We start from the raw sequence: 25,599 nt of genomic DNA on the forward strand, positions 1-25,599 counted from the left end.
CTTCAGAGCTGCAGGGGCTGATGGGTGGGGCAGGGGGGAAGAACGCCCCTGGCTGGGGGTCGGGGTTATACCACACCCACACCTCTGGGTATCTTCCTGGGCTCCACCAGGATCCCTCCTGGCTGCTACTTGCCAATCCTCTATCTCTTCCGAACTCCCATCCCACTGAGTCATTTTCACTGGAGGCGCCAATGAAAAAAAAATTTTTTTTAATAAAGCAGTTTCTTTGCTTTAAAAGCTGTATTCTGAGATAGGTAGGTAATGCAATATATTTTCCTAACATACAGTAATAACTCTCCAGAGTTGGACAGCCTAATGTTATTATGTTAAAAAAAAAAAGATAACTTTTATCAGGCAAATTAGTGTTATTAGAAACATTATGATTCTACCCAGACTGTTAGGAATTCTTAATTATCACACCCAGAAAAGCTGTGTATTTCATTTAACTAATTATGTAAGATCTCAGGAAAACACGGCAGCTACTGAGCCCTTTAACCTTTCCCTGTTTTTATTTTCCAGCTCCAGATCCTCGTTCAGACCTTTGCAACTGGTGAGTGAGAAACCCGCCCCTTTCCACTTCTCCGTCAAACTGTGGCTGGAGCCGTTCCTCGCCTCCTCCCAGCAGAGTTTACAGCTTCCCTTGCGCACGGCCACCCTCACTTGACAGGGATCAGCACCTCGGCAGCAGCAGTGAGGCACAGGACAGCACTTGGGGCGCCCCCCCCCACCCCCGCCCAGCCTGGCCCCACGGCCCAGCCCACACCTGTCCCGCCGGGGGGGGGCAGGGGGCAGGCCCGGGGCCGGCGGCGCGCCCAAGCCAGCCTGCGCCAGGCTTAAACGGGCAGGAACGCCAGGGCCGAGGTACATTAGATACCACCCAGAAGATCCAGAAATAATCTCCCCTTTACACAATCTAGTAACAGGACGCCGTGCCGGGAGGACAGCTCCCACCACGCACACAGGAGAGCTCAGCAAGGAGGTGAGGACACGTGCCCCTTGCTCCCAGTGCTGAGGCGCTGGTGCCCAGCTCTAATGTTTCACTCCTCTGGTTTCCTGCGCTTTCTTAAAATTACGCTGTAATTTATCATCATCACAATCTCCCTTTGAGAGAATTCAATACTATGATACCATCTTAGGACACACATATAAAGAAAAAGCACTTTTACTCGGTGGGCACTGTGTGTCATTGGTTTCCCTTGAAAGCCTCTCTGTTTCCCATACTGCCTTATAATTCCATCTTTGACAATAAATATTATTTTACAGTGATTCCAATAATAATTATTTAACTCTCTGAGACAACGTCATTGTTATAGGGGCCTTATATGCCAGATTCTAAGAGAATGCTAATTTTAAATTCTTTTTTGCTCAAATAAATCACTAAAAAGTTTCTCAAATCTCAATGGCTTGGATCCAAAACAACATTAAAGAAAAACGTTAAAAAAATAGAACTTCTTGGGACTTTCCTGGTGGTCCAGACTCTGTGCTTCGACTGCAGGCGGCAAGTGTAACCCGTGGTCCGGGAACCAAGATCCCACACACCGCATGGCACAGCCAAAAACCAAATGAATAAAAACAGAACTTCCTGCTTTTTCGTGAGCCTAACACAACTCTATTTACATATTACATCCCACTATATACTTTCTAGTTATAATCACAGAATGCAGTCTAGCTTATATTTTTTGCTTGCAGACATTTCTACATAGCATTATAACTGTAATTTGGAACAATGACTTAATATTGTACTATGCTGACACACTTAAATTTATCACACCCTTTCCCCACGTTTGAGCCTTTAAGCTGTTTCTACTGTTTTTGCCATTATATAAATGCTGCAAAAAAATTTTTATCCGCATTTATCTTTCCTGGAACATCAATTACGAAGTCAACAATATGAAAATCATTACCTGGGGAAAAATTTAAAGCAAACTCAGCCGGGACTGCCAATCCTAGCTGTGTCCTCAACCTCCACCAAGTAACCTAAACTCTAAGACCATTCTACAATTTCTAAAATAAGAATTTTAATACCACCTGCCCTGGTAGTAAATCTGTAGAAGGTCATCTGGTTGATGTGGTGAAAAGGTGAACTTACACAAATCTTAGATATTATGTCGAGGTGATGTGCTATTTGGGGCTCTTAACTCGGATGCCCACTGACTCATCTACCTATTAAAAACTCTGGGGGCTGCCCTCAATGTACTAACTGCTGAGCTGATGCTGAGATTATAAAAATGAAGGAGAGACAGGCCTGGGCCCAGAGAGCCTCGTGGTAGAGTAGGGGAAGGAGGCAGCCCAGGAACCTCAATGTTGAAGCAGGCTTGAACCACGTGTCGAGGGACCTGAGCAGACATTGGCCCGGGGATCTGACAAGGAAGGGGTGGCTGAACTGGGTCTCAAAGGATGGAAACAGAAGGATAACGGGAGTTAGAATGGGAAAAAAGCTTGTGAATGGGGAGACTGCTTGGAGAAAGGGATGACAAGGGCTGCAAGCAAGAGTGGTTTATGAGGCCAAAGCTGAGAAGAGCAGGGGTATCTCTGAGGATGGAGAAGACGCTGGACCTGGGGGATGAAGGGCCCCAGGTCCCAAGCCAGGATGCTTGTGCTGGGTCCTGCAAACAACGGGGACCCAGCGATGCAGTGACCAGGGAGAAGAGCTCTGTTTAAGGAGACATCACCAGCCCGTGTGGCGGGTGCACTGGAGGCAGGAACGCCTGACCGCGGAATGATCCAGGTGCCAAACGCGGACAAGACTGCAACAAAGCGGAGCGACCTGGGAATCTCACTTAAACCCACTCACAGTGACACCTTGTCCACCAGGAACGCTCGCTCAATAAAGGTCAAAACAAATAAGAGGAGGACCAAAGGAAAAGGCAACTCAACTCCCTGTGTCAGCCGCCTTTCTTCCCCCAGAGCAGCTGCAATGTGCACCCTCCTGTCCCCTGAACTCAGCCACTGCTAGAGAACTCCCGGCCAGCACCAATTTAGACAGAAGACCAATCACACAAACACTCTTGGCTTCAGCATTAGAGAGTGAGCCATTTAATCCAATTTGACTGAGCAGGAAAAATGCAAAAGTCAGATATGAATGGACACACACAAAAAGGGCCAGAATGAGCTCAATACTACAAGAAAAAATTAGACAACCTAACAATTTTTCATGGGCACCCTAGTTTATTCCACAGGATGAACACATTTTTTTTTGTTATTCCAGAAAATAAACAGATCTTAAACTCAGGATTCATATTAAGAGGGCAGAACCAATTATAATCTACATGACATTATACATATTCACATTATTTTCCCCCCATTCACAGAAATAAGATCATCAGTTCAGTTGCTCAGTTGTGTCCAAGTGTTTGCCACTCCATGGACTGCAGCATGCCAGGCCTCCCCGTCTATCACCAACTCCTGGAGCTTGATCAAACTCACGTCCCTCAATTCGGTGATGCCATCCAACCATCTCATCCTCTGTCATCCCCTTCTCCCCCTGCCTTCAATCTGTCCCAGCATCAGGATCTTTTCCAATGAGTCAGTTCTTCACATCAGGTGGCCAAAGTATTGGAGTTTCAGCTTCAGCATCAGCCCTTCCAATGAATATTCAGGACTGATTTCCTTTAGGATGGACTGGCTGGATCTCCTTGCAGTCCAAGGGACTCTCAAAAGAGTCTTCTCCAACACCGCAGTTCAAAAGCATCAATTCTTTGGTGCTCAGCTTCCTTTATGATCCAACTCTCACATCCATACATGACTACTGGAAAAATTATAGCTTTGACTAGACAGACCTTTGTTGGCAAAGTAATGTCTCTGCTTCTTAATATGCTGTCTAGGTTGGTCTAGCTTTTCTTCCAAAGAGCAAGCATCTTTTAATTTCATGGCTGCAGTCACCATCTGCAGTGATTTTGGAGTCCAAGAAAATAAAGTCAATCACTGTTTCCCCATCTATTTGCCGTGAAGTGATGGAACCAGACCACCTTACCTGCCTCCTGAGAAATCTGTATGCACCTCAAGAGGTAACAGTTAGAAACAGGCATGGAACAACAGACTAGCTCCAAACTGGGACGGAAGTACGTCAACTGTATACTGTCACCCTGCTTATTTAACTTACATACAGAGGACATCATGCAAAATGCTGGGCTGAATGAAGCACAAGCTGGAATCGAGATTGCTGAGAAAAATATCAATAACCTTAGATATGCAGATGACACCACCTTTACGGCAAAAAGCAAAAAAACTAAAGAGCCTCTTGATGAAAGAGGAGAGTGGAAAAGCTGGCTTAAAGCTCAACATTCAAATAAGATCATATGGACATATTTTATTTGACCATTTTCCCTAAATGCACACTCTTTTAAGAAAGGAGGACGGAATATGAAACAAAACCCTTTTCAGGGTACTTAATTATACTCTGTGAGCTGAGGTTGGGCTCTGTCCTGGGGGTTTTACAAATGCTCATTTAACAATCCAGCAGGATAAAGTGGGCTCAGTGGAAAGCTCAGTGGAAAGCTCTGCTTTCAGGCCTGGAAGCAGACTGAGGAAGATCAGCTTCTGCTTTCATGGATGTAGTTAATTTTTCCTCCAGTTTGTATCTGTAAAATAAATCCTTTTTTTTTTTTTTAAATTTCCCTGGTTGTCCAGTGTATAAGAATCTGCCTGGGAACACGAGTTTGTCACGAGTTTGATCCCTGATCCGAGAAGATTCCACATGCCTTGGGGCGACTAAGCCTGCTCACCACAACTGCTGGGCCCAGGTGCTGAGACTCCTGAAGCCCATGCACCTAGCACCCACGCTCCCCAACCACAGAGGCCACCAAAACGAGATGCCCGCATGCCAAACAGAGAGCACCCCTCTCCTCACTGCGACCATAGAAAGCCCGAGTGTGGCAGCAAAGACCCAGCACAGACGGAAAGTAATCTATTAATTTTAAAAATCAAATGAATCCATGATTTTTAAAGTAGCATGATGTAAACTTGATTTTGTAATAGCTGACTACATCTTTTAGAAGCTTGGAAGATACGACCAAGTACCGCCAGTCCCTCCAAGTGAGGCAGTGTGCGGTAAGCTACAAGGAAAAGTGAGCCGACGTGTTCTGACTGCAGAAACTTCTAGCTGCTGCTTTAGGAAGCAAGTTTAAGTGTGAGCAAAGACCCTATCTAAAAGATCCAGGACATATTCCTTTCTGCCTAAACCCTGCTCTTTAGCTTCTTTCCACCAGATACGCTTTCCACTCCATGCTGAAAAAGATGCAATTGTGAGCAATCCCTCCCACAAGCCCTAGCCCTCCGAGAGAAATGACTTCCCCAACTCGGCACCCACCCCAGATGATGGGTTCTGGACAACAGGAAGGAAGGAGACAAGAACAGGACAGAAAGAACATCAAAATAAAGACACTCCTTCCTGAGAAAGGACAGCTGGCAATCGTCCATCCATTTAAAACAATACAAAGACATTTTATGTCTGTGGTTCAAAGGTAAAAATATTGTAAAAAATAAATTTTGTAGGCTTTTTTGTTTCCCAGTGTATGTAGTAAGCCTTAAAAAAAGACTTTAAAATTTCTTTTTCTGAATCACCATAAAAATGAAAGAAATTTAGTAACTGACTTTTAAGAGAATTTTTTTAATATTTAGATCTCTGAATACTGGGCTCTAACAGAAGATCAGAACAAAAAAACTGAGCTTTATGTACAAACTCTTGAAATGTATTCTACATTGTCACATCACAAGAGCAGGGTCACTGTGCTGTGTTCACTGCTCTAACATTTCCTGGAACATTCGAGAGTGATAGCTAACAACTGTCTGCTGACTGATGGAGCAGCCTCAGAAAGTGACTTTACTAAACTCACAGATCCCAGTACAGATGAAACGGAAGGAGAGACTCTACTGCTGAGAATGGAGTCGAAGCTGACAGGTGCAAGGAAGAGCCGAGACAACCCAGTGGGGGGAAGAACTGTCTGTTCCCCAGAGGTACTGGAGCACCGGAAACGCACGTGGAGAGAATGAACTCGGAACCCAAGCTCACGGCCCACACTAAAACGAAGCCAAAACGGGCCACAGACCTCACTGCAGGAGACGAACTGTAAACTCTCAGAAGAAGACAGGAGTAAATCTTCAAAACCCTGAGCCTTGCTAGATATGACACTAAAAGCATAAACGACTAAATAAAAAATAAGTAAACTGGAGTTCATCAAAATTAAAAATAAAAAGACAACCTACAGAATAGAAGAAAATATTTACAAATTGTGTCCCCGATGGAAGTCCAATATCTAGAATATACGAAGAACACTTACATCTCAACAATAAAAACAAAAACCCAATTTAAAAACGGGCAAAGGATTTGAATACACATGTCTCCAAAGAAGATATACACATTACCAAAAAGCACATGAAAAGATGCTCAACATCATTAGTCATTAAGGAAATGCAAATAAAAACCACATGAGATACCACTTCACGCCCACTAGGATGGCTATAAAAAAAACAAAACAAAAAACAGTAAAAAAAAAAAACAAAAAAAAACAAGCCTTGGCAAAGCTGCAGAGAAACTGGAATCCTTGTATATTGTGGTGACATTATAAAACAATGGAACCACTCTGAAAACAGTCTGATGATTCCTCAAAATGTTAGACACAGAATTATCATGTGAGCCAGCAAAGGTTTACATCTACATATAAACCAAGAGAATAGAAGACATACATCCACACAAACTTGTCTGTGAATGTTCACTGAAACATTATTCATAACAGTCAAAATAATGAAAATGAATTAAATGTCCACCAACTGATAATGTTTAAACAAACTGTGGAATATGTCTATACAACAGTATAGTATTTGGCAATAAAAAGGAAGGAGATTGATGCCATGAATGAAACTTGAAAACATTTTGCTAAATGAAAGAAGCCAGTCACAAAAGACCACACAATTCACTTGCACGAAATGTCCAATACAGACAGATCTATACAGACAGATCTATACAGAAGGCACAGCAGTGGTTGCCAGGGACTAAGGCAGCGAAAACGTTCTAAAATTGGGTTGTGAGATCGGGGTGATGGTTGCACAATTCCGTGAGGGATCGGGAGGCACTTTAAGTGGCTGAATTTTGTGGGATGTGAATTATATGTTAGTAAGAGCTATTAAATATAAACAAAAAGGGAAAAAAGAAACAGAAAAGTTTCACACCAGCTAGAGCAGAAACATAAACCAAGAAAAGCCACTGCTGCGCTGGGCCACAGGGCAGGGAGCAACAGCCACTGCTCCTGATTGTGAGGTGGGGAACCTGCAGCGCCTTCCTGGGCCCCTCTGACGGCAGGCTCAGGCTGGGCCGGGGACAGGCAGAAAGCTGAGTCAGGGGGCCCTGTCTTCATGGGGCTTAATTCCTCAGAGGGAAGGAGAGACTGGGTATGGGATCATCTCAAGGGATATGAGTCCTAACGGGAAAGAACACAGCTGTACTGAAGTCTGACCAAGGTCCGAGCAGAATGGGAGAGGCAGCAAAGTCCCAGGAGCGCCCCGGTGAGAAAGGAGCGGTGACGTGCAGGTGCACGACGGGACGCGGGGAGGTGCGTCTGGGCACGTGGCAGGACCAGCCTGAGAGCAGAGGCGGGGAGAGGCCCACGCGGGCGGGGAGGACGGTGCCAGGCTTTCCAGACACAGCCCGTGCCGCTCAGGAAGGGGACTGGAAAGGCCCAAGCAGGCACTGGGGACCAAGGAAGGGGTTGCTGTGATGCCCAGATGACGAAGGCCCGGATGTGGGGAAGGGCAGAGGGCGTCAAAGGAAGGTTGGGCTCTGCCAGACACAGCGGATGACAGGCAAGCTCTCACCGAACCAAGGCCTCTCTCCGAGGCCCCTAACACCATGTATCCTTTAATCAACTCCATTAACTGAGGAGATCTGAACACTCGCCTTGCTTTTAATGCTTTTATCACCACTAGCACGGCACCAGGCATTCAGAGCTCTCACTCGCAGTCAGCAGAGAAACCTGGCCCATCTCACTCCCCCATCTCCCGCCACCAAAGGACAGCCCCAAGATAAGGCTGAAAGTGCTCACAGGAAAAGCCCTTGCTGTCAGCACATGCAAACTGAACTTTCTCTAGGCCTCCCAAGCCCTTAACAGAATGCAGGTCAGATTAGCGCAGTCTCTGGCCTAAAACCTTTCAGTACAGTCCACTGGTTTGGGGACTTACAGCAAATCCAAATTTGCAAATTAAATCTTCCTTACAATTCTGAGGAAGGGCCATTTCATTTTCTAAAAAATGAAAATAGTAGTAATATTTTAAATCCCTAAGAATAACATATTTCGTGGCAAACTGCCCAGACATTACAAGTAAATTAATTTTTTTTGTCTCCCCACTGGAATGAGAGCTCCATTGAGACAGAAGTGCCAGACCATTACCTGGCCGAGAGCAGAGGCTCAGTGAGGCAGATGGTGAAGGAAAGCCTGGATACAGAGACCTACAGAAGTCCAAGCAGTGGGCTTTATTTACTCATTAGAAGAAAGAGCAGAGTAGTAGTAAGTAGTAGTAGCAGTAAGGAAGTAGTAGTAAGTAGTATATAAGGAGTAACATATATTCATAATATGTTGAGTCAAGAGCTTTTGGAATGTCAACAGTTGTCCACACAAAGAAATATAAATAATCGAAGGGAAAAATGGACAACCCTATAAGCTATTCATGAAATGTATATTAAAAGAATTTTAAGGTACCATTACATATACCTACTAAGACATGGGAAACCCTTCTTTCTGGTGAGCCACACCCAGGCAGGACTGGAGGCAGGTGGGGAGGGAAGATATTTGCAGGAAGGTCATTAGTGGGGACCAGGGAGGGTCTGGCTTCCTGAAGAGCACTCTGGCAAGATTAACAAGCTGTACAGAACAGTGCACAGTCTTTAACTACAGAATCCTTTTTAAAAAATACACCCCAACAAAACAGGTAGTCCAAAAGAAAACCAAAGAAAGCTGTAAAATATGTACACCTGCTAATGACCACAATGAAAACCGGGACCCACTGCAGATGACCAACAGGGCTGAGCAACTACGAAATATCAGCACCATGAAGTACACAGCCATTACAAAGGAGTACACGGACTCCTCTGACACTTTACACACGCATGTTATTTCCCTATGTACCAGGATTTTCCCCAAGAGCAGAACACGTTAAAAATCCCAATTCTGACTATGTAAAAAGGGCTGTTTGTCCTCTTCATCAGACACCAAAATGTAGAGGCTCCAAAGTTGGGTGTTTACCAGCATTCAAAATTAAGGTACTACTAAAATCACCTGTGTTTGAGAAAGCTGAACAGTCTGGACCTGTGGAAGCAGAAAGTAAGCATTCGGAAGCTGCTCTGCAGACCCTTTTGCAGACATTACGCGAGTACCAAATCCAGATACCTGCAGAAAAAGAAAAAAACAAAAAAACTGAGTTTCAAAACACATTTGACACAACACTGAAATACTTTTCCAAAGGAAATTTGTGTTCCTCAACTTGGCCTTCAAGACTATCCAATTATTATACTTATCTTTGTCTACTTAAAAAATTGCAACAAAAGTTGCTGTATTTAAGCTGAGTGTTTCTCACTGTAGCAAATCTTTACAGAAATAGACAGCTCTTCTGAATGGGACAAAAGTTTAATGGAATTTAGTTAGACTTAGCCACAAAAATGCTAGGTCTTGGCACTTAAATGAAAGATGTCACAGATACCACTTAAGATAAAGATTTCTGACTGTTTTTGTGAATAAAGAGACTCCTGTCCTTCGCTCCCCGCCCCTGCCACCCCGCCTACCCGGGCTTTGCTAGAACAAGGAGCCCCTGAGGACTGGCCTCCGAGCCCACAACCCTCTCCCAACAAGCAGAAACAGTCCTGAGCCCAGCAGAGGAGGGGGCAAAATTTCCAGAGGCACTCACAGCCCCCAGCCCTGGACTGCTTGAGGTGGAGGGCGTGAGCTTTGAAACCCCACTATATTTCACACTAGAAAACTGTGCAGTGCATTTCTCTGTTTTGTTCCATCACCTCTCAAGATCCAAGGTGCGTTCCAGCCCTGCACTCTGCAGGATGGACAGCGGCCCGTGACAGTGGAAGGAGGCAGGCTGCTGAGCTGAACACCAACTAAGCAGCCTTACATTTGAATGACACAAACCAGGGGGCGACATTTCCAAAAGGCTTTTTTTCCTTTAATATCCAAACACCCTCATTAAATCAGCAGCCAAATTATATGACCAAAAGAAAAAGCTACTTACATGATAAGAGAGGACTCCGTGTGAGGAGGTATTAATAAATAAGGAACTTTCAATGCTTCCTTCTTCAGTGGGTAAGAAAATAATTCTGAAGGAAGTTTTCCCCATTGCTGGAATTACCTGAAAGAAAGGCACTTCATTAACCACTTGGAATGGCCCTTCTTTGATAAATTATCTTTCACAGATTTCTTTTTTTTACAATTTCAGATATTGGCATGTTCTTGCACCCTCGATTTATACATATCATGGATCCCTGAGAACATCCATACAGATCAACACCCAAAAATCTAACAGAAAATATCAGAAACACCGTGGACTTAGGGCAAGACCACTCTCAACCAGCTGGAGTCACGTGTCCCACATCTTTTCTCTTCCCTCCTCTTCCTCATCCTCGTGTTCAAGGGCCAGTATCTACACGGTTCTTTTTCTACTTAAGTAAACAGAACCACCAGTATACAAATATGCTGCTGCTTAATAAAAGCCAGGACGGCACTCATCTGGACGGAGTGCGATGAACAAGATACCAGGCTCCCCCTTACACCACTTCCTGAGTCCCAGTATTGTTTTTAAGAAGCGGGTATCACAGAGACATAGTAAGGAAAATAAATAAACTCTACTAGGAACCTGGATTTTCATTAAAAATTAAAGGAAAACTGAATTACTAAAATTAAAAAACTATTGGAAGACAAGGGTTTGGAGCTCTGTGTTGATGCAAATGAGCTTCACAAGGAACCACTCACTCTCTCTTAGACCTATACTAAGAAAACAGTCTAGTAGGCTGGCCGGGTAAAAAGATCACCACTATAAACTTGACTAGTTACTACATGCTTCAGCATTTGTAGCCATCATGAGATAAGCAATATTAAGTTTCTTTAACTACGAAAAAGTCATATTGAATATACATGCTTTTCTTTCCACATGAATATCAACAACCACAAAATTATGAATCTGAACAACTGAAAAAATAAATGCTAAAGCAAACACACAGAAGGAAAGAGCTTGGGTAGCAGAAAACGGAGAGACAGGCAGCAGAAAGTAAAAAAAAAACTGCAGGCCAAAGAAAGCAAGAACAGCTGGCAGCCCGCCACAGCTTAGCTTCCAAGAGCTGGTCTACACTCACCCTGCAGTGAACAGGAGGCACATGGAAATGTCTCGCGGCTGTAAACACGGAATTCACTACAACCTCACTCTCCCTGCTTGGGTTATAAGCATAGAGAATCTTTGCTGCAGGCTGTCCCAGGAACCTAGGAGGGGAAAGAGAAGAAAATGCCAGGGATTGTATGGTTATAAACAAAATATCTATCCATTCACCCACCCATCAATACATATATACATACGTATACACACTCTTAACACAGAAAGCTGTTGATCTTCATTACACAGTTAAAAACAATCCTATTGCTAATAGAATGATCCTATCGCTAATTCTATCCACAAAGAGTCCAAAAAACTTTTTTAATTCTTTCTTTTGTAAGACCTTTATGCCAACCCACAGCAGCACCCCACTGATTTTTGTTTTAGAAGAATTCAACCCTCTAGGCCATTAAACAGGCTTCCCAGGTGGCGCTAGTGGTAAAAAACCTGCCTTCTAATGCAGGAGACTTAAGAGACTGGGGTTCGATCCCTGGGTCAGGAAGTTCCCCTGGAGGAGAGCAGAGCAACCCACTCCAGTATGCTTGCTTGGAAAATCCCACAGACAGAGAAGCCTGGCCGGCTACAGTCCAAAGTCGCAAAGAGTCAGACACAACTGAAGCGACTTAGCACGCACAGGCTGTTAAACGCTTGCAAAAACCACCTAGAGGGATCTAGGTACCTGTCTGACATGGTCTCTGATTTGAATGAAAATATTTTTAGAAAAGAAACTGTACTCACAGAAAAATCCAATCTTCTTAGGGTTCATTCACTGAGTAATAAATTTAAATAGACTTTTGTGGGGAATGGATTTTAACTAGCAAAGAGACTTTATTAAGTCTTATAAAAGGAAACTTAATCATTAAACACCATTCTTCTGAGAAAAATGAAAACTCTGCAGCACTTTCTAGCTTTGGCTCTTATCCATTTAAATCATGAGTCTTTCAAAAACCTCTAATGAAAGCTTTGGCTCCTCCATCCAAAATATGCACACAAAAGTTTTATATATACTTTCAAAACTTTCCATGACCCTCACAGTAAGAGTTTCTGTTCTTCAGCAAATACCCTAATCAGGAGACCCTGATGCCAAATCTTTTCAGCAAAGATCTCTGTCTACAAGGCGGGCTCTCACAAAGAACTGCAAGAGGAAAGGGACTGGTTTCTGGCCCACCTACCTGGAGCTACCTGCAACGTTTCCTGGAATAATCTACTCTGATACCTACCACCCAATACCAAATTCACTCTAGTTAAGTATTCTGATAAACAGATAGCCAGAAAAAACTTCACTGAAGTCATCTCTCTAGTTTTAACACCCTCCGTGGCAGAGACCCAAATAGACAGTTCTCATCAGTACGGCCCAGAAATACAACCATATTTCTAAATTCAGCAAAAAATCATCTACACTATATTTGTGTTTCTCTGATTGCGTTCCAATTTCTGACATTAAAAATGTATGCTTTAGGAAAAATTAAATGCATACTCTTTCTCTTACAAACAATGGGGTTTTCAAAATACTGTATTTGCCATCAATTCCTTGAAGTTTTTCTTTCAACTTTTCCTCCTACTTTTCATCACAAGTCTTAACTGAAGGCTTAATATGTCCAATATGTATTTTAAAAGTCCTTAACAACCAGTAACAAATAAAATACATATCAGTGTGATTAAAACTTTGATTTTTTTAGAGTGTTCTTAAATAATACAACTAAAAAATGTCTATACTATCATATATAGCAGGTCACCTCAGAAAGCCCTAGCTCAGGAGTACTGGGATCATTTCTGCCTTTCTCCTCAAATAAATCAAGTAAAAACTTCCATGATTTTGGGTTTTTCAGTGAATAATATGAATCAATCAGCAAAGTTACTAATACTTATCTCATTCACATTGTTGCAATACAAGATTTTTCGTTTCAAAAGACACAAATGTCTCCCAGAGCAACACAAAACTGCCATGTTGCAGAGTCCAGTAGCTATGTCCCCCAGAAACCTCAGCAGACCTAACAGAAAATGCTGGCCAAAACCTAGTTACCACTGTGCTATTTTTATCCTATTTTTTTTTAACTCTATTTTTAAAAGTGTCATGAGGATAAGAATTTCCTTCACAAGTGACAACTGGAAGATACTCTATTAATTTAATACTACAAAAGAATGATTAGAATTTCTTGTGAATGATTAGCACTTTTAATCTCAGGACCAGAAGAATATTAACCCTTAAAATAAACCCTAAGAAGCAGGCAGAGGGTAACAGAATAACATGATCCTGATTCTGTATCCTAGAGAGAAACTAGAGCTGTGAGAAGGGATGAGGTTTGCTCAAGGTCAATGTCAAATAAACAATAGCAAAACTTGACCTAGGGCAGACAAGAAATGAGGAGAACGTGCTGGTTAAAGTGTGTCTAATGCCTTATAGTTGGAGAAGACAATGGCACCCCACTCCAGTACTCTTGCCTGGAAAATCCCATGGACGGAGGAGCCTGTTAGGCTGCGGTCCATGGGGTTGCTAAGAGTCGGACCCGACTGAGCGACTTCACTTTGATTTTTCACTTTCATGCATTGGAGGAGGAAATGGCAACCCACTCCAGTGTTCTTGCCTGGAGAATCCCATGGACAGAGGAGCTTGGTGGGCAGCCATCTATGGGGTCGCACAGAGTCGGACACGACTGAAGCAACTTAGCAGCAGCAGCAGCAATGCCTATAAACTGGGCCATTTGTTAGAAGTAAGATAAAACCTGACTAATTTTGGGGGCTGTATTTTGTTATCACTGAATGACTGTTTTAAACTTTAGCAAAAAATAATGTTCCCATAACCATATCCTAGATCTCAGTTATGAGAAAAATAGCAGAGAACATACTGGCTTAGAAATCAAGGTTTATTGCCACTTCTAGGGAAATAACCAACAACCTTGGGGAAAAATGCATTATTTCTCAGCCCAAATATATGAGCATCTATAGTACATGCTCAAATATAGAGATATTTGGAAATAATTCTCTTTCAGATAACACCTATCTCCACTATCCTCCGTTCAGTTCAGTTCAGTCGCTCAGTCGTGTCCGACTCTTTGGGACCCCATGAATCGCAGCACGCCAGGCCTCCCTGTCCATCACCAAGTTCACTCAGACTCACGTCCATTGAGTCAGTGATGCCATCCAGCCATCTCATCCTCTGTCGTCCCCTTCTCCTCCTGCCCCCAATCCCTCCCAGCATCAGAGTCTTTTCCAATGAGTCAACTCTTCACATGAGGTGGCCAAAGTACTGGAGTTTCAGCTTTAGCATCATTCCTTCCAAAGAAATCCCAGGGCTGATCTCCTTCAGAATGGACTGGTTGGATCTCCTTGCAGTCCAAGGGACTCTCAAGAGTCTTCAACACCACAGTTCAAAAGCATCAATTCTTCTCCACAACCTACCAGGATTGATATAAGACTCAACTCACAAGAGATAAGATTGCCTTTTAGAACTGTAAACTACTACATAAACAAAACTGAATCATCCAAAGGTGATCCAAGTCTAAAACTTATTAATGTTTTCACGTCAAAAACTTTAAACATTTCTTTTCAACATGACTTACAGCTATCAGAACCAGAAACTGATGCGCAGCGCTAAGTAACACATGCAGACAATGCATACACCCATCCATGGGCACCGACTGCAGGATTTTTATACTGACAGAGTAAATATACTACAGACAGCCAGTGTCCCATGAACTGGAATTGCTATCACAGTCTAACTGTATTTACTGCTATCCCTCTTACAATATCTACCAATCTATAGTATGCAAGTAGGTCCTGCATTAAGAGTTCTCTTAACCATACTTTTGACAGAAGTACAATAATCTCTTGGAAATTGACACTGATGAGGTTTTATTATAAAAACCTCATTCTTTACTTGAGTAAAAATATAAAAATTCAAAAACAAAAAAGCAGACACCTAGAATCTTATAAATACAGCAAATTCCCTTTGCACTTTTATCGCGTCTTCCTCTTATACACTCTCCTTAAAAAGTTCAACAATGTACTTCTAAATTTAAAATTCATTAGTCTTCACTGCAGCTCTGATCTTCTGACGATCAGAAGGAAACCAGACAAAATGAAGGAGGACACGCCAGGCGAGCGCCACTAACTCACCCCAGATGCTCTCCAGCACCACGGTTATTTCACTCACATAACTTTTTTTGCAACTCAAAAAAGTTCTTCATAAAACTGATGTTGCAGGATGCTAAAACAAGCAGAGTTTTTAATCCTGAAACACTCTTTTACTTCCACCTTGAAACTCTATTAACATGAAACTGAATCTGTTCAGTACAGCAAAATTCTACATCCAGTGAGTGGAACACTTCACATCTTAAACTTCACTACAACCAGCATGAGTCCTGAAGTTCCCGCCTGAGAACAACTTCATCCTTCTCTTCCTTAATTTCTGAGTTCCCAAATCAGTCCCTCACCTGACACTCAGATCACCCCCTTGATCTCATGGCTCCCAACAAGATACTGTAAGGAATTACAGCTTCCACTCCGCCTTCCCCACCTGTTCCCAAAACCCCAATCACAATAACTAACGCAGTACAGTTTTGAATCCCAAAGCACAAGGAGTAGTAAAAACAAGTGCGTAAGTGAACCTAATTTTAAAAATTCAGAAACCATTGATATGTAGAGTTTTCCATTAAAAAATAGCCTGCTTTATTTCAGAAAAACAAGGATGTAATACCACAGACTTAAATTATAACACATATTTATTAAAAACTAAAGAAAGGACTAAAACAATGCTCATACTCTCCTTTTCACAAAAAAGTTCCTTTCAACAAGTTCTAGAAACAGTATCTCTTGATATTATCTATTTAAAATATATTTAGTATCATACATATATAAAAAATATCCTAAAGCAAATAGTTTAAGTAATAAATTGCTAAAAATTATAAGGAGAAAATACTTACTGAACTCCAAAATCTAGAACTGATGGCTGAAAATGTAAGCCTTTTCCACTAAATAGCTTGTCTGAGAAGCTAAAAAGAAAAGAAAACACAGATTAACTTTCGTTTGTTATATGCTTTTGTTGAATGCCAAGTTAAGAGGCTATATACTTACGCTGATAGCTCTCACGAGATATAATTTTACTCCCTAAAACATGAGTTTGAGCTAGATCTTAAATGGTAAAATGTTAACAGTTAAATTATTTAAAGTCTAATATAATTCTACAGCTGCAAAAATTTAAGTCACCAACGTGTGTCTGACTCTCTTGCTACCCCATGGACTGTAGCCCACTAGGCTCCTCTGTCCATGGAATTTTCCAGCAAGAATACTGGAATGGGTTGCCATTTCCTTCTCCAGGGGATCTTCCCAATCAACCAGAGTCTCCTGCTGCATTGGCAGGCGGATGCTACTGATACTACTGAGCCACCAGGGAAGCCCAAGATACTCTTAGATTATGGTTAATACACAGCTTTTATAAGCATTCAGATAAAAAATGGAGATAGATTTAATTCTGATTAGGCTTCATTTCTGGATGAATTCAGGAAACATCTATTTTCACAAGCCCCAAATCAAGAAAAAAACACAGGGATGCGAGTTGAGGGTAGGGGGCTGGAGAGGGAAGGAGCTCTGCCCTCTACTTTCATTAGACAAGTTATAACAGGAAAAGGACTGGGAGCAAGGGTTGCCCCTTCAGACTGAAACCATCATCAAGTCTGTATCTTTAAGATTAACAAATCAAATAAAATATCACACAACAGGTCATATTTTCAGCAGTTGTCAATCATTATTATGATTTCATTTTCCTTCAGAATCAAAAACCAGAAATTAATATACCCCAAAAGACACATTAAAAATAAGCCATAATGATATATATAAATACATAAAATATAAAAACTACATACAAATATATAGCATATATAATATAAAATATGTGTATCAAGAAACTATTAACTGTCATGTAACTTTTTAAGTAATTTTTTAATCCATTTTAAATCTAGCGGTGTGTACATGTTAATCCCAAACTCCCAATCTATCCCTGCCCACAACCTTCCCCTCTGGTATCCATAACTGTGCTCTGTGAGTCTGCTTCTGTTTCATAAATATTAATAAGTCCATTTGTATCATTTTTTTAAGATTCCCCATATATCATATATTTGCGTTTCTCTGACTTACTTCAGAGTCATACAAGATCTTAAAATCCATGTATTCCAAAAATACTTAGAGGAAGCTCCTAAATGTAGCATACATAGCTGTTTTCAAACAGACAAGTTTTCCCAAATAACAATCTTTCCATTTCCTCCTCCCACAAGTAGCCCTGCGCCGAGCACAATCCAGAGGCTGGAGGAGTGGACATTTGAGCTCCACACCTGCCGGCCCACAGAACTGCCATGACCCGAAGCAGGCCGGCTCCCGACTGTCTTGAAGGTGCAACAGTGCAGAGACCAGAGACCCCGTCTAAACCCTCACCTCACATGAAGGATCCCGACTGCAGCCTCTCCTCCCTCCCCTTTTCTGACTGCATGTAAGCTTCCCTTCCTCCCTCCTCTCGCCTTAGAATCCCATCTCTGTTCTCTTATCTGTATCTCCTTTATTCTACATCCAGCATCATCTTTATTAATAATAAAGGTGACACTTCAGTCTCCCATCTGCCAACTTCTTTCCTTGTGTCCATGTCAGGCAGGTAAGAGGTATGCTATTTACTGGGCGTTCTCAAACCCTAAAAGGCCAGGACTAACTCCATGATGTGCTTGCAAAAACAGGCCACAAACACACCCAGCTGCCTCCAGAAATGTTTTGAAAAGCCACAGGAGGCCAATGGTCATAAAGAGTTGCCAACATCAGAGGCACCACAGTCACCCCTTCTACAGACCGAGCTGGCCAGGGCTCAGCATTCCAGAAAGAAAGGAAAACAGGCAACTTCACATGCCAAAAATTACCTTAGAAAAGTCAGGCTAATGTACTAGTAAAAAGTAGAAGAGTCAATGACAGTCTACCTCATGCCTTGCATACTGAAGGCGAATTTATCGTCAAGACTTCACACACAACTTCTGAATGAAGACAAGCTTTGGAGGATTTAAGTAATTCACCCAAGATCACATAGCTACTAAGAGGAAGAGCCAAAACTCCAATGCAGATCTGTCTGGGTCAGAAACATGAACCCTGTACGGAGTTCAAGCCTATCCAAGTTCTTGTGACCTACCCAAGGAGCCAAGGTAGTCTCGCCTGCCAGGAGAGGCAGAGGCTCTGGAGCCGTCACTGTTTAGTACTGAACGAACTGGTCACTTAGTACCGCAATATGAAAACGACGACAGGATCTGCTTACAGTTTTCAGGAGGTTAAAATGAAAGGATGATGCCTTTGCGTCATGCCTGGCACAGAACGCAATACCTATGAGATCGTGTTACCAAGAGGATGACTCTCGTCTAACAGAAAAAGCAATGGCAACAGATGCAGAGGCCAGCTGAGCTTCGGGCAGAGCTGACCCTGGGATTTAGAAGTCCCAAATGGAGCAGCAGTGATTACCTGTGAATAGAACAAGCGAAACAGAAACCTGGGCTGTCTTACACCACAACAGAGTTCACTAAAGCGCACAATCAGGAAGTTCTTCATACCCAGTGAAAGTAAGACATTTAAGAGTCAACCTAAAGCAAAAGGGTGGAAACAGCCATCATTTCTCTAGCTTCAAAGAAGTCAGAGATCTTAGAATGGAGAAATAAAACCATGTCAGTATTTCTTCTAAAAATCACAGAACAGATACATCTTTCTCCTTCGGTCAGTTTTAGCTCAACTGACTTTTACAATCTGGAAACTGGATTAAGTTACACAAACAGAGTGTGTAGCAGGAGAGCCGACTGTGCACCTACAGCAGGGACAGGCACGGGGCCAAAACAGGACAGTGACAGCAACCCGAGGCAAGGCTCGGGGTGTAGGGACCCCCTTGTCCACCCCCACTTTTTCTGCAGACGTCCACCTCCTGCAAAGAGCCATGCCTTCCTCAGCTGCAGGACATGTGGACAAGGAATTCCACACATGCTTTTATGAAAGAGTGTCTTTACCTAAGAGTATCTGACTTTATCTTCTCTTTTTTTTTAAAAAAAAACTTTGGCCATCATTTATCTCTGTATATGAAATAAAGAAACACAGTTCAAAAAAGTGGCTAGTATGAGAGGAAAAAATTCCCCTGGAAATGAGAAGTGAAATGAGAAGGTCCCAGCCAAGAGCTCCTACGTGAAACAAGGCTTGGTCTCCTCGGTCTCCTCCTCAAGGGGGATGGGATGGATGTGCCAAGATCCTTAGAAAAGGGCTCAGGTGTAAATTACATCTAGGAAAATTATATCCATCTGCCAATATCAGGCACACCCTTTAAAAAATTCAGCCCAGTAACAGGTATAAAAATGAATTAACTCTAAGCAACTGTTCTGGCCATTCACAGGTGTTATCTAACCAAGGCTCCCATCTTGGGAATAAGCGTCAGGGCTCAGGGGCTGGTTCCAGTCTAGCAGCCCCCTGAGTTCAGAGCACCGGGCTGCAAGGGGTGGGGGGCGCAGCCAGCTCAGAGGAGCCTCCCCTCCAGATCATGATGCAGAAGGCCAGGCTCACGTGCCAACAGGCAAAACTCACAGATCAAGACAGTGCAAAGAGAGGGAAGGACAAATTTCCTGCAAGAGTCACAAAGGGCTTCAGGGCTGGGGCTCCACAGACAGCTACCCTGGAGGTGCCCCCAGCCAGGCCAACAGCTTCAAGAAGCACAGGTCACTCTGAAGAACGCCATCTGAGCATCTGGTGGTGCCAAGCAAGCGGCAGAGTGCGGAGTGCAGAGACAGGAGGCCGCATGAGCAGGGAGGAAGGGGCGGGCGGATGGGGGCAGCCCTGAGACGGCTCCTGGACCCCGAGAGTGGGCGCAGCACGTGAGGTCTGCAGGGCCTGCACTGGACCTTCTCCTCCAGGTCTCACTGGTCTCTGGGAAAACCGCAGCAGTCCACAAGCCTGTGGGGGCTGCATTCTCCCCAACCAGGGAGGAAGGAACCTCACCTTCCAGCAGAGATCTTAGAAACAGCAGTGACTACCGAAGGGACGGTGGGGCTGCCTGGTGGTCCACATTCCTAAATGGACCGGTTTTCATCTGCCTCTCGAAGTCCCGCCTATAGCCAGCTGCCTTTTATAGCCAAACTGTTTCAATGGAGGGGCGGAGAGAAAGAGCACATTTTTTTTTTAAGGTCAACCACGACAATGGCTTTGACGTGCTGCGATTCATGGGGTCGCAAAGAGTCGGACAGGACTGAGCGACTGAACTGAACTGACGACAACGGCTTTAGGCACTGGATAAGGATGAAAAGGCTGCAGCGGTCTAGATGCTGAGGTGTTGAGGAAAAACAGGTTATGCTAATGAGCTCCTTAATGAGCCACTTACTGGGCTGTTTTTTTATTAAGAATCTGAGCACCTATTCAGATCCCAGAGCTGGGAAACCTCTCGGAAGGTAGGGATTCCTGCACTATTAATCCCCCTGGGCCCTGAGCAGGAAATAGGGATTTCTGAGAGTCAGCTGCCATTCCCAGGGGTCCCAGAGGAATTCAGTTCTGGCCCTCTATGCAGTGGCCTGGCACCCACCCTGTAGGGATATAGGAAGCTCCAGCCTCCTGCAGCCCCCAGTCAGATGGGCAGCTTCAGGGCAAGACCTGCAGCTCCCACCAGCAGCACTGCCCGCCGTGAGGACTCCTGGGACCCACCCGTACCTGTCTGAGGGCCTTCCGTGGAAACACAAATGCCCAGGCTGCATGACTGATGAAATGAGTTCTGTAACTACATGAGTTATAACATTATAATCATGGTGCTACCAGTCACTTTCTGCTTTAAATTAAAAAAATACTTCTCCCCAGAAGTTTACTGAAAGGAAAAAATATGAAATACACAGGCATGTCTACTTAAGTTAGAAATGTCATTCTTCCTGGTAAATTAACTTGCAAGCAACCACTTAAAAATGGAGGCAGAAATCCACATTCTTCCCCATTAAGTTCCCACGGAGAAAAAGTCATTTGGTAGGACACAATTTTCCTAGCTTCTTCTTTTTTAAAATATTATTTATTTATTTGGCCACGCCAGGTCTGAGTTGCGGTATGTGGGATCTAGTTCCCTGACCAGGGATCGAACCGGGCCCCTGCAGTGGGAGCACAAAGTCTTAGCCATTGCAGCACCAAGGAAGTCACCTAGTTTCTTCCACTAAAAGAAGGCCTGGGCTTCAAGGTCAAAGCCAAGGGAAGTTCCTGGAGCAACATCAATAGTGGTGTATCGGAGGCACCCTCAGTGACAAGGCTTCCCTGGTGGCTCAGACAGTTAAGAATCTGCCTGCAATGAGGGGGAACCTAGATTCAATCCCTGGGTCAGGAAGATCCCCTGGAGAAAGGAATGGCAACCCACTCAAGGATTCTTGTCTGGAAATTCCAAGGACACAGCAGACTGGTGGGCTACATACAGTCCACGGGGTTGCAAAGAGTCGAACATGACTGAGCAAATAACACTTGCCCTGACAAGAGATCTGGGGTTTTAAGCCACCTGGCTGGTTGGTGGTCAAGCACTCCAAGGACAGGACCAAAGTCCTCCACGTCATTCTGTACCGTGAGTTGCTGATGACCTTTTCCAGCCACAGAGGAGGTGCTCCTCTCTCAAGGACGACCCCCCACCTCCCAGCCCCATCCTGCCCTGCCCGCCCCAGGGCTTTCACCATCTCCTTACCCGCACCTCCTCCTCCACTTACACACATGAAACTCATGCCCCCTCACTTGAGCAGACGCCCTGATGCTCTACACCTGCTCCAATCCCCCTTCTGCCCTTTGCAGTCAAACTGCCGGTGAACATACCACTGGGAGCACACACATTTATTGAACACTTAGAGCATACAGGATGCTGTGCCAAGCATCTGATTATCCCATGGATACTGGTGCACCGATGGAGACTATTACTACACATTTTCATGCATACAGACACAGATGTGCTGAGTGTTTAAACAACCTGCCAAGGCCCACTTGGTGGCTGAAGGGGCCTGTGAGCACATGCCCAGAGCCCATCCCCATCTGCCCCCCACCCCACTTCTCTCCCACAGCCCGCCCCTCCCCTCACTGAGGCTGCTGTGCCGAGGTCGCCAAGGGTAACAACCTGGGACCTGAGTGCTGAGCTGGCTTACCCGCTCCGCCAGCTCCTCCTTCCTGAGCTGCCCTTCTGTGGTTCCTAGAAGTCTTGCCCAGCCTTCCTCCCTCCCCTATGGCTGCTCCCGCTCAGCTCCCCTCCAGGCCCTCTTCCCCTGCTCACCTCTCCCAGGCCACCCTTTCCTCAGTCCTCACCCCCAGGCTCACCCATCACCAACAGTGTGATGCTTCCCATAGAGACATCTGGGTTCTTCTGACTGTTCAGCATCATCAGAGCTTCCTTACCCCATTCCCAGATATCACCCCTTCTGGGCTTTGGCAAAAGGGCCAGTTACGGGTGACCCTGGCACAACACTGGGGCTCCGGGGCTCCGCCCACACACAGTCACAAGTCTGTGTGTAACTTTACAGCTGGTCCTGGGGATCTGCTCCATATTCTTGGTTCTGCACCAGAGTCAACCAAGCGTGGCTCATGGAGTCCATATTTATAGAAAGCAAGCACGTTTAAGTGGACTTGAAGGAAATGGCAACCCACTCCAGTGTTTTTGCCTGGAGAATCCCAGGGACGGGGGAGCCTGGTGGGCTTCCTTCTATGGGGTCACACAGAGTCGGACACGACTGAATCGACTTAGCAGCAGTAGCAGCAGCAGCGCAGCTCAAACTCGAGTTGTTCAAGGGCCAGCCGTCCTAGTTTCAGTGGCCCCGCTTGCAGCCAGGGGGCCAGCATACAACCCAGACTTGGGCAGATACACCTGCAGGGCAGTGGCGGTGGGAGGCGGGCGGTCTCAAGGGAACAAGCACCATGGCCACGCGGTGGGCCGGGGGTCTCGGGGGAACGAGCACCATGGCCGGCGGTAGGCCGGGGAGTGCCGGGCAGTCTCCCTCCAGAACACACTCTGGCTGTGGTTCGAGCTACTAAGTCCCCTTTCTGCTTGTTTGTTTTCTGAGCCAGGTTCTTAAGACTTCCTCGAGATTCTGTCAGCTGCCCAACATCTCTTCAATAAATTCCTTTTCTGCTTAAATCAGCCAGAGTCGGTTTCTGTGGTCTGACTGATTCATTTCCCAAGCCTGTGCATCTGTGGCCTGGACTCCTCTGCTGAGCTTCTGACTCTTGTTTCCATCTGAGGCAATGCTATCCTGCAGATGCCCCCACCCCCGGCACCCCCCAACTGTGACTCAGGATGGAGCTCAGCATCTGCCTTGGTCTCCCCAGCGGTTCACAGCATGGTCTGCTCCTCCCGGTGAGCGACAGCCAACCTGCCCAGCCCGGAGCCCCCCAGCAACCGCGACATCTCCCGGCTTTCTAACTCCACACATAGCCAACACTGACAGGTACCCTGGGACCCACACGCCGACACCATGCAAAGCGGTCCCCTCCTTCTAGTCTCACTAGCAGGACCTTACATTCAAAAGTCGTTTCATTTGCACATTAAAGAATTTTAAAATCCATAACTGGATTTACACATTTAATCATATCACAGTCCACATGCTATAAAGAACTTTAGTCAAGTGTTTAAACAGCCTTGCAAAAACCTATAAAAGAAAAGGCTGGTAATTAAGCTCATGTTTCCTATCCCTGGTCCAACTTTCTCTTTACAGCAAAGCATGGTTTCTCATCTATGAGTTGAAGATTTCACATCTTTTCCCAGGCTACTATATGTTAAAATACTTAAACATGATTTTTAAACCTGCAAAATACAAAATACATTTTGCACTCTCTTTCAGCTCTAAGACAAGTTAGCATGAAAAAGTAATTCAGTCCTAGACGTCTCCAGCAATAAGAGTCTTGACCAAATGCTACATGTGAGCCAAAGCAGAAATTCACACAGACAATAAGTGAACTGGAGACTGGGAGTGAGGTCTTATTCTCGACCACAGGTGGACCAAGCACGTTTATGCAATACAGTAGCTATTCTCAGAAAAACAACTGTGACTTCTCTAAGTGCCCAGATGAATTTAGATATCAGTAATCTGAACATGAAAAAGCTGTTTTTTTTTTAAATTGAACTACTCTTGACTTACAATATTGTTAGCTTTAGATGTAGAGCAAGGTTATTCTCATATACACACACACACACACACACACACACATACACACACACACATTCTTTTTCAGATTCTTTTCCATTATAGATTACTACAAGATACTGAGTATAGTTTCCTGTGCTATTCTGTAAATTTTTGTTGTTCATCTCTTTTATATACAGCAGTGTGTATCTGTTAATCTCATACTCCTGATTTATCCCCTGCCCTTTCCCCTTTGGTAACCCTAACAGAAACAGACACATAGACAAACAGAACAAGCTGTTTTCTAAAGCTTTTCTGTGAACTAAAATGGACGGGAATGGGCAAATTTAATTCAGGTGACCATCGTATCTGCTACTGTGGGCAGGAATCCCTTGGAAGGAATGAAGCAGCCTTCACAGTCAACTCAAGAGTCAGAATGCAGTGCTTGAGTAGGATCTCAAAAACGACAGGATGATCTCAGTTCATTCCCAAGGCAAACCATTCAACATCATAGTAACCCAGGTCTATGCCCCAACCTGCAAGACCTTCTAGAACTAACACACACACAAAGTCCTTTTCATCACAGGGAATTGGAATGCAAAAGCAGGAAATCAAAGGATAGCCAGAATAACAGCCAAGCTCGGCCTTCGAGTACAGAATGAAGCAGAGCAAAGGGTACACAGATTTGTCAAGAGAACACGCTGGTCGTAGCACACACCCTCTTCCAACAACACAAGAGACAGCACATGGACACTGCCAGACAGTCAGTACTGAAATCAGACTGATTATATTCTTTGCAGCCAAAGATGGAGAAGCTCTACATAGTCAGTAAAACAGGACCTGGAGCTGACTGGGGCTCAGACCATGAACTCCTTATTGCAAAAAGTCAGGCTTAAAGTGAAGAAAGGGAAAACCACTAGACCATTCAGGTGTGACCTAAATCAACTGCCTTATAATTATACAGTGGAAGTGACAGATAGATCCAAGGGTTAGATCTGGCGGACAGAGTGCCTGAAGTGCCATGGATGGAGGTTACTAACACTGTACAGGGGGCAGCGATCAAGACCATCCTCAAGAAAAAGGCAAAGCAGCTGTCTGAGGAGACTTGACAAATAGCTGAAGAAAGAAGAGATGTGAA

The 25,599-nt window shown here is 44.3% G+C and overlaps 1 protein-coding gene across 5 annotated transcripts in view; it reads right to left on the reverse strand.

Moving 5' to 3' along the window:
- TMEM131L (transmembrane 131 like) overlaps nucleotides 1-25,599 on the reverse strand; it is a 175,811-nt gene that overhangs the window by 68,982 nt on the left and 81,230 nt on the right. For all 5 annotated transcript variants that reach the window (XM_070770100.1, XM_070770099.1, XM_070770102.1 and 2 more), the window contains exons 4-7: nucleotides 16,278-16,346; nucleotides 11,342-11,465; nucleotides 10,225-10,341; nucleotides 9,267-9,377 (exon numbers count right to left, since the gene is read on the reverse strand). In XM_070770100.1, coding sequence (XP_070626201.1) covers nucleotides 9,267-9,377; nucleotides 10,225-10,341; nucleotides 11,342-11,465; nucleotides 16,278-16,346 — 421 coding nt within the window. The remainder of the gene's footprint in view (nucleotides 1-9,266; nucleotides 9,378-10,224; nucleotides 10,342-11,341; nucleotides 11,466-16,277; nucleotides 16,347-25,599) is intronic.

The sequence above is a fragment of the Bos indicus genome, chromosome 17 (genome assembly GCF_029378745.1).
Source record: "Bos indicus isolate NIAB-ARS_2022 breed Sahiwal x Tharparkar chromosome 17, NIAB-ARS_B.indTharparkar_mat_pri_1.0, whole genome shotgun sequence".
NCBI classification, from domain to species: Eukaryota; Metazoa; Chordata; class Mammalia; order Artiodactyla; family Bovidae; genus Bos; species Bos indicus.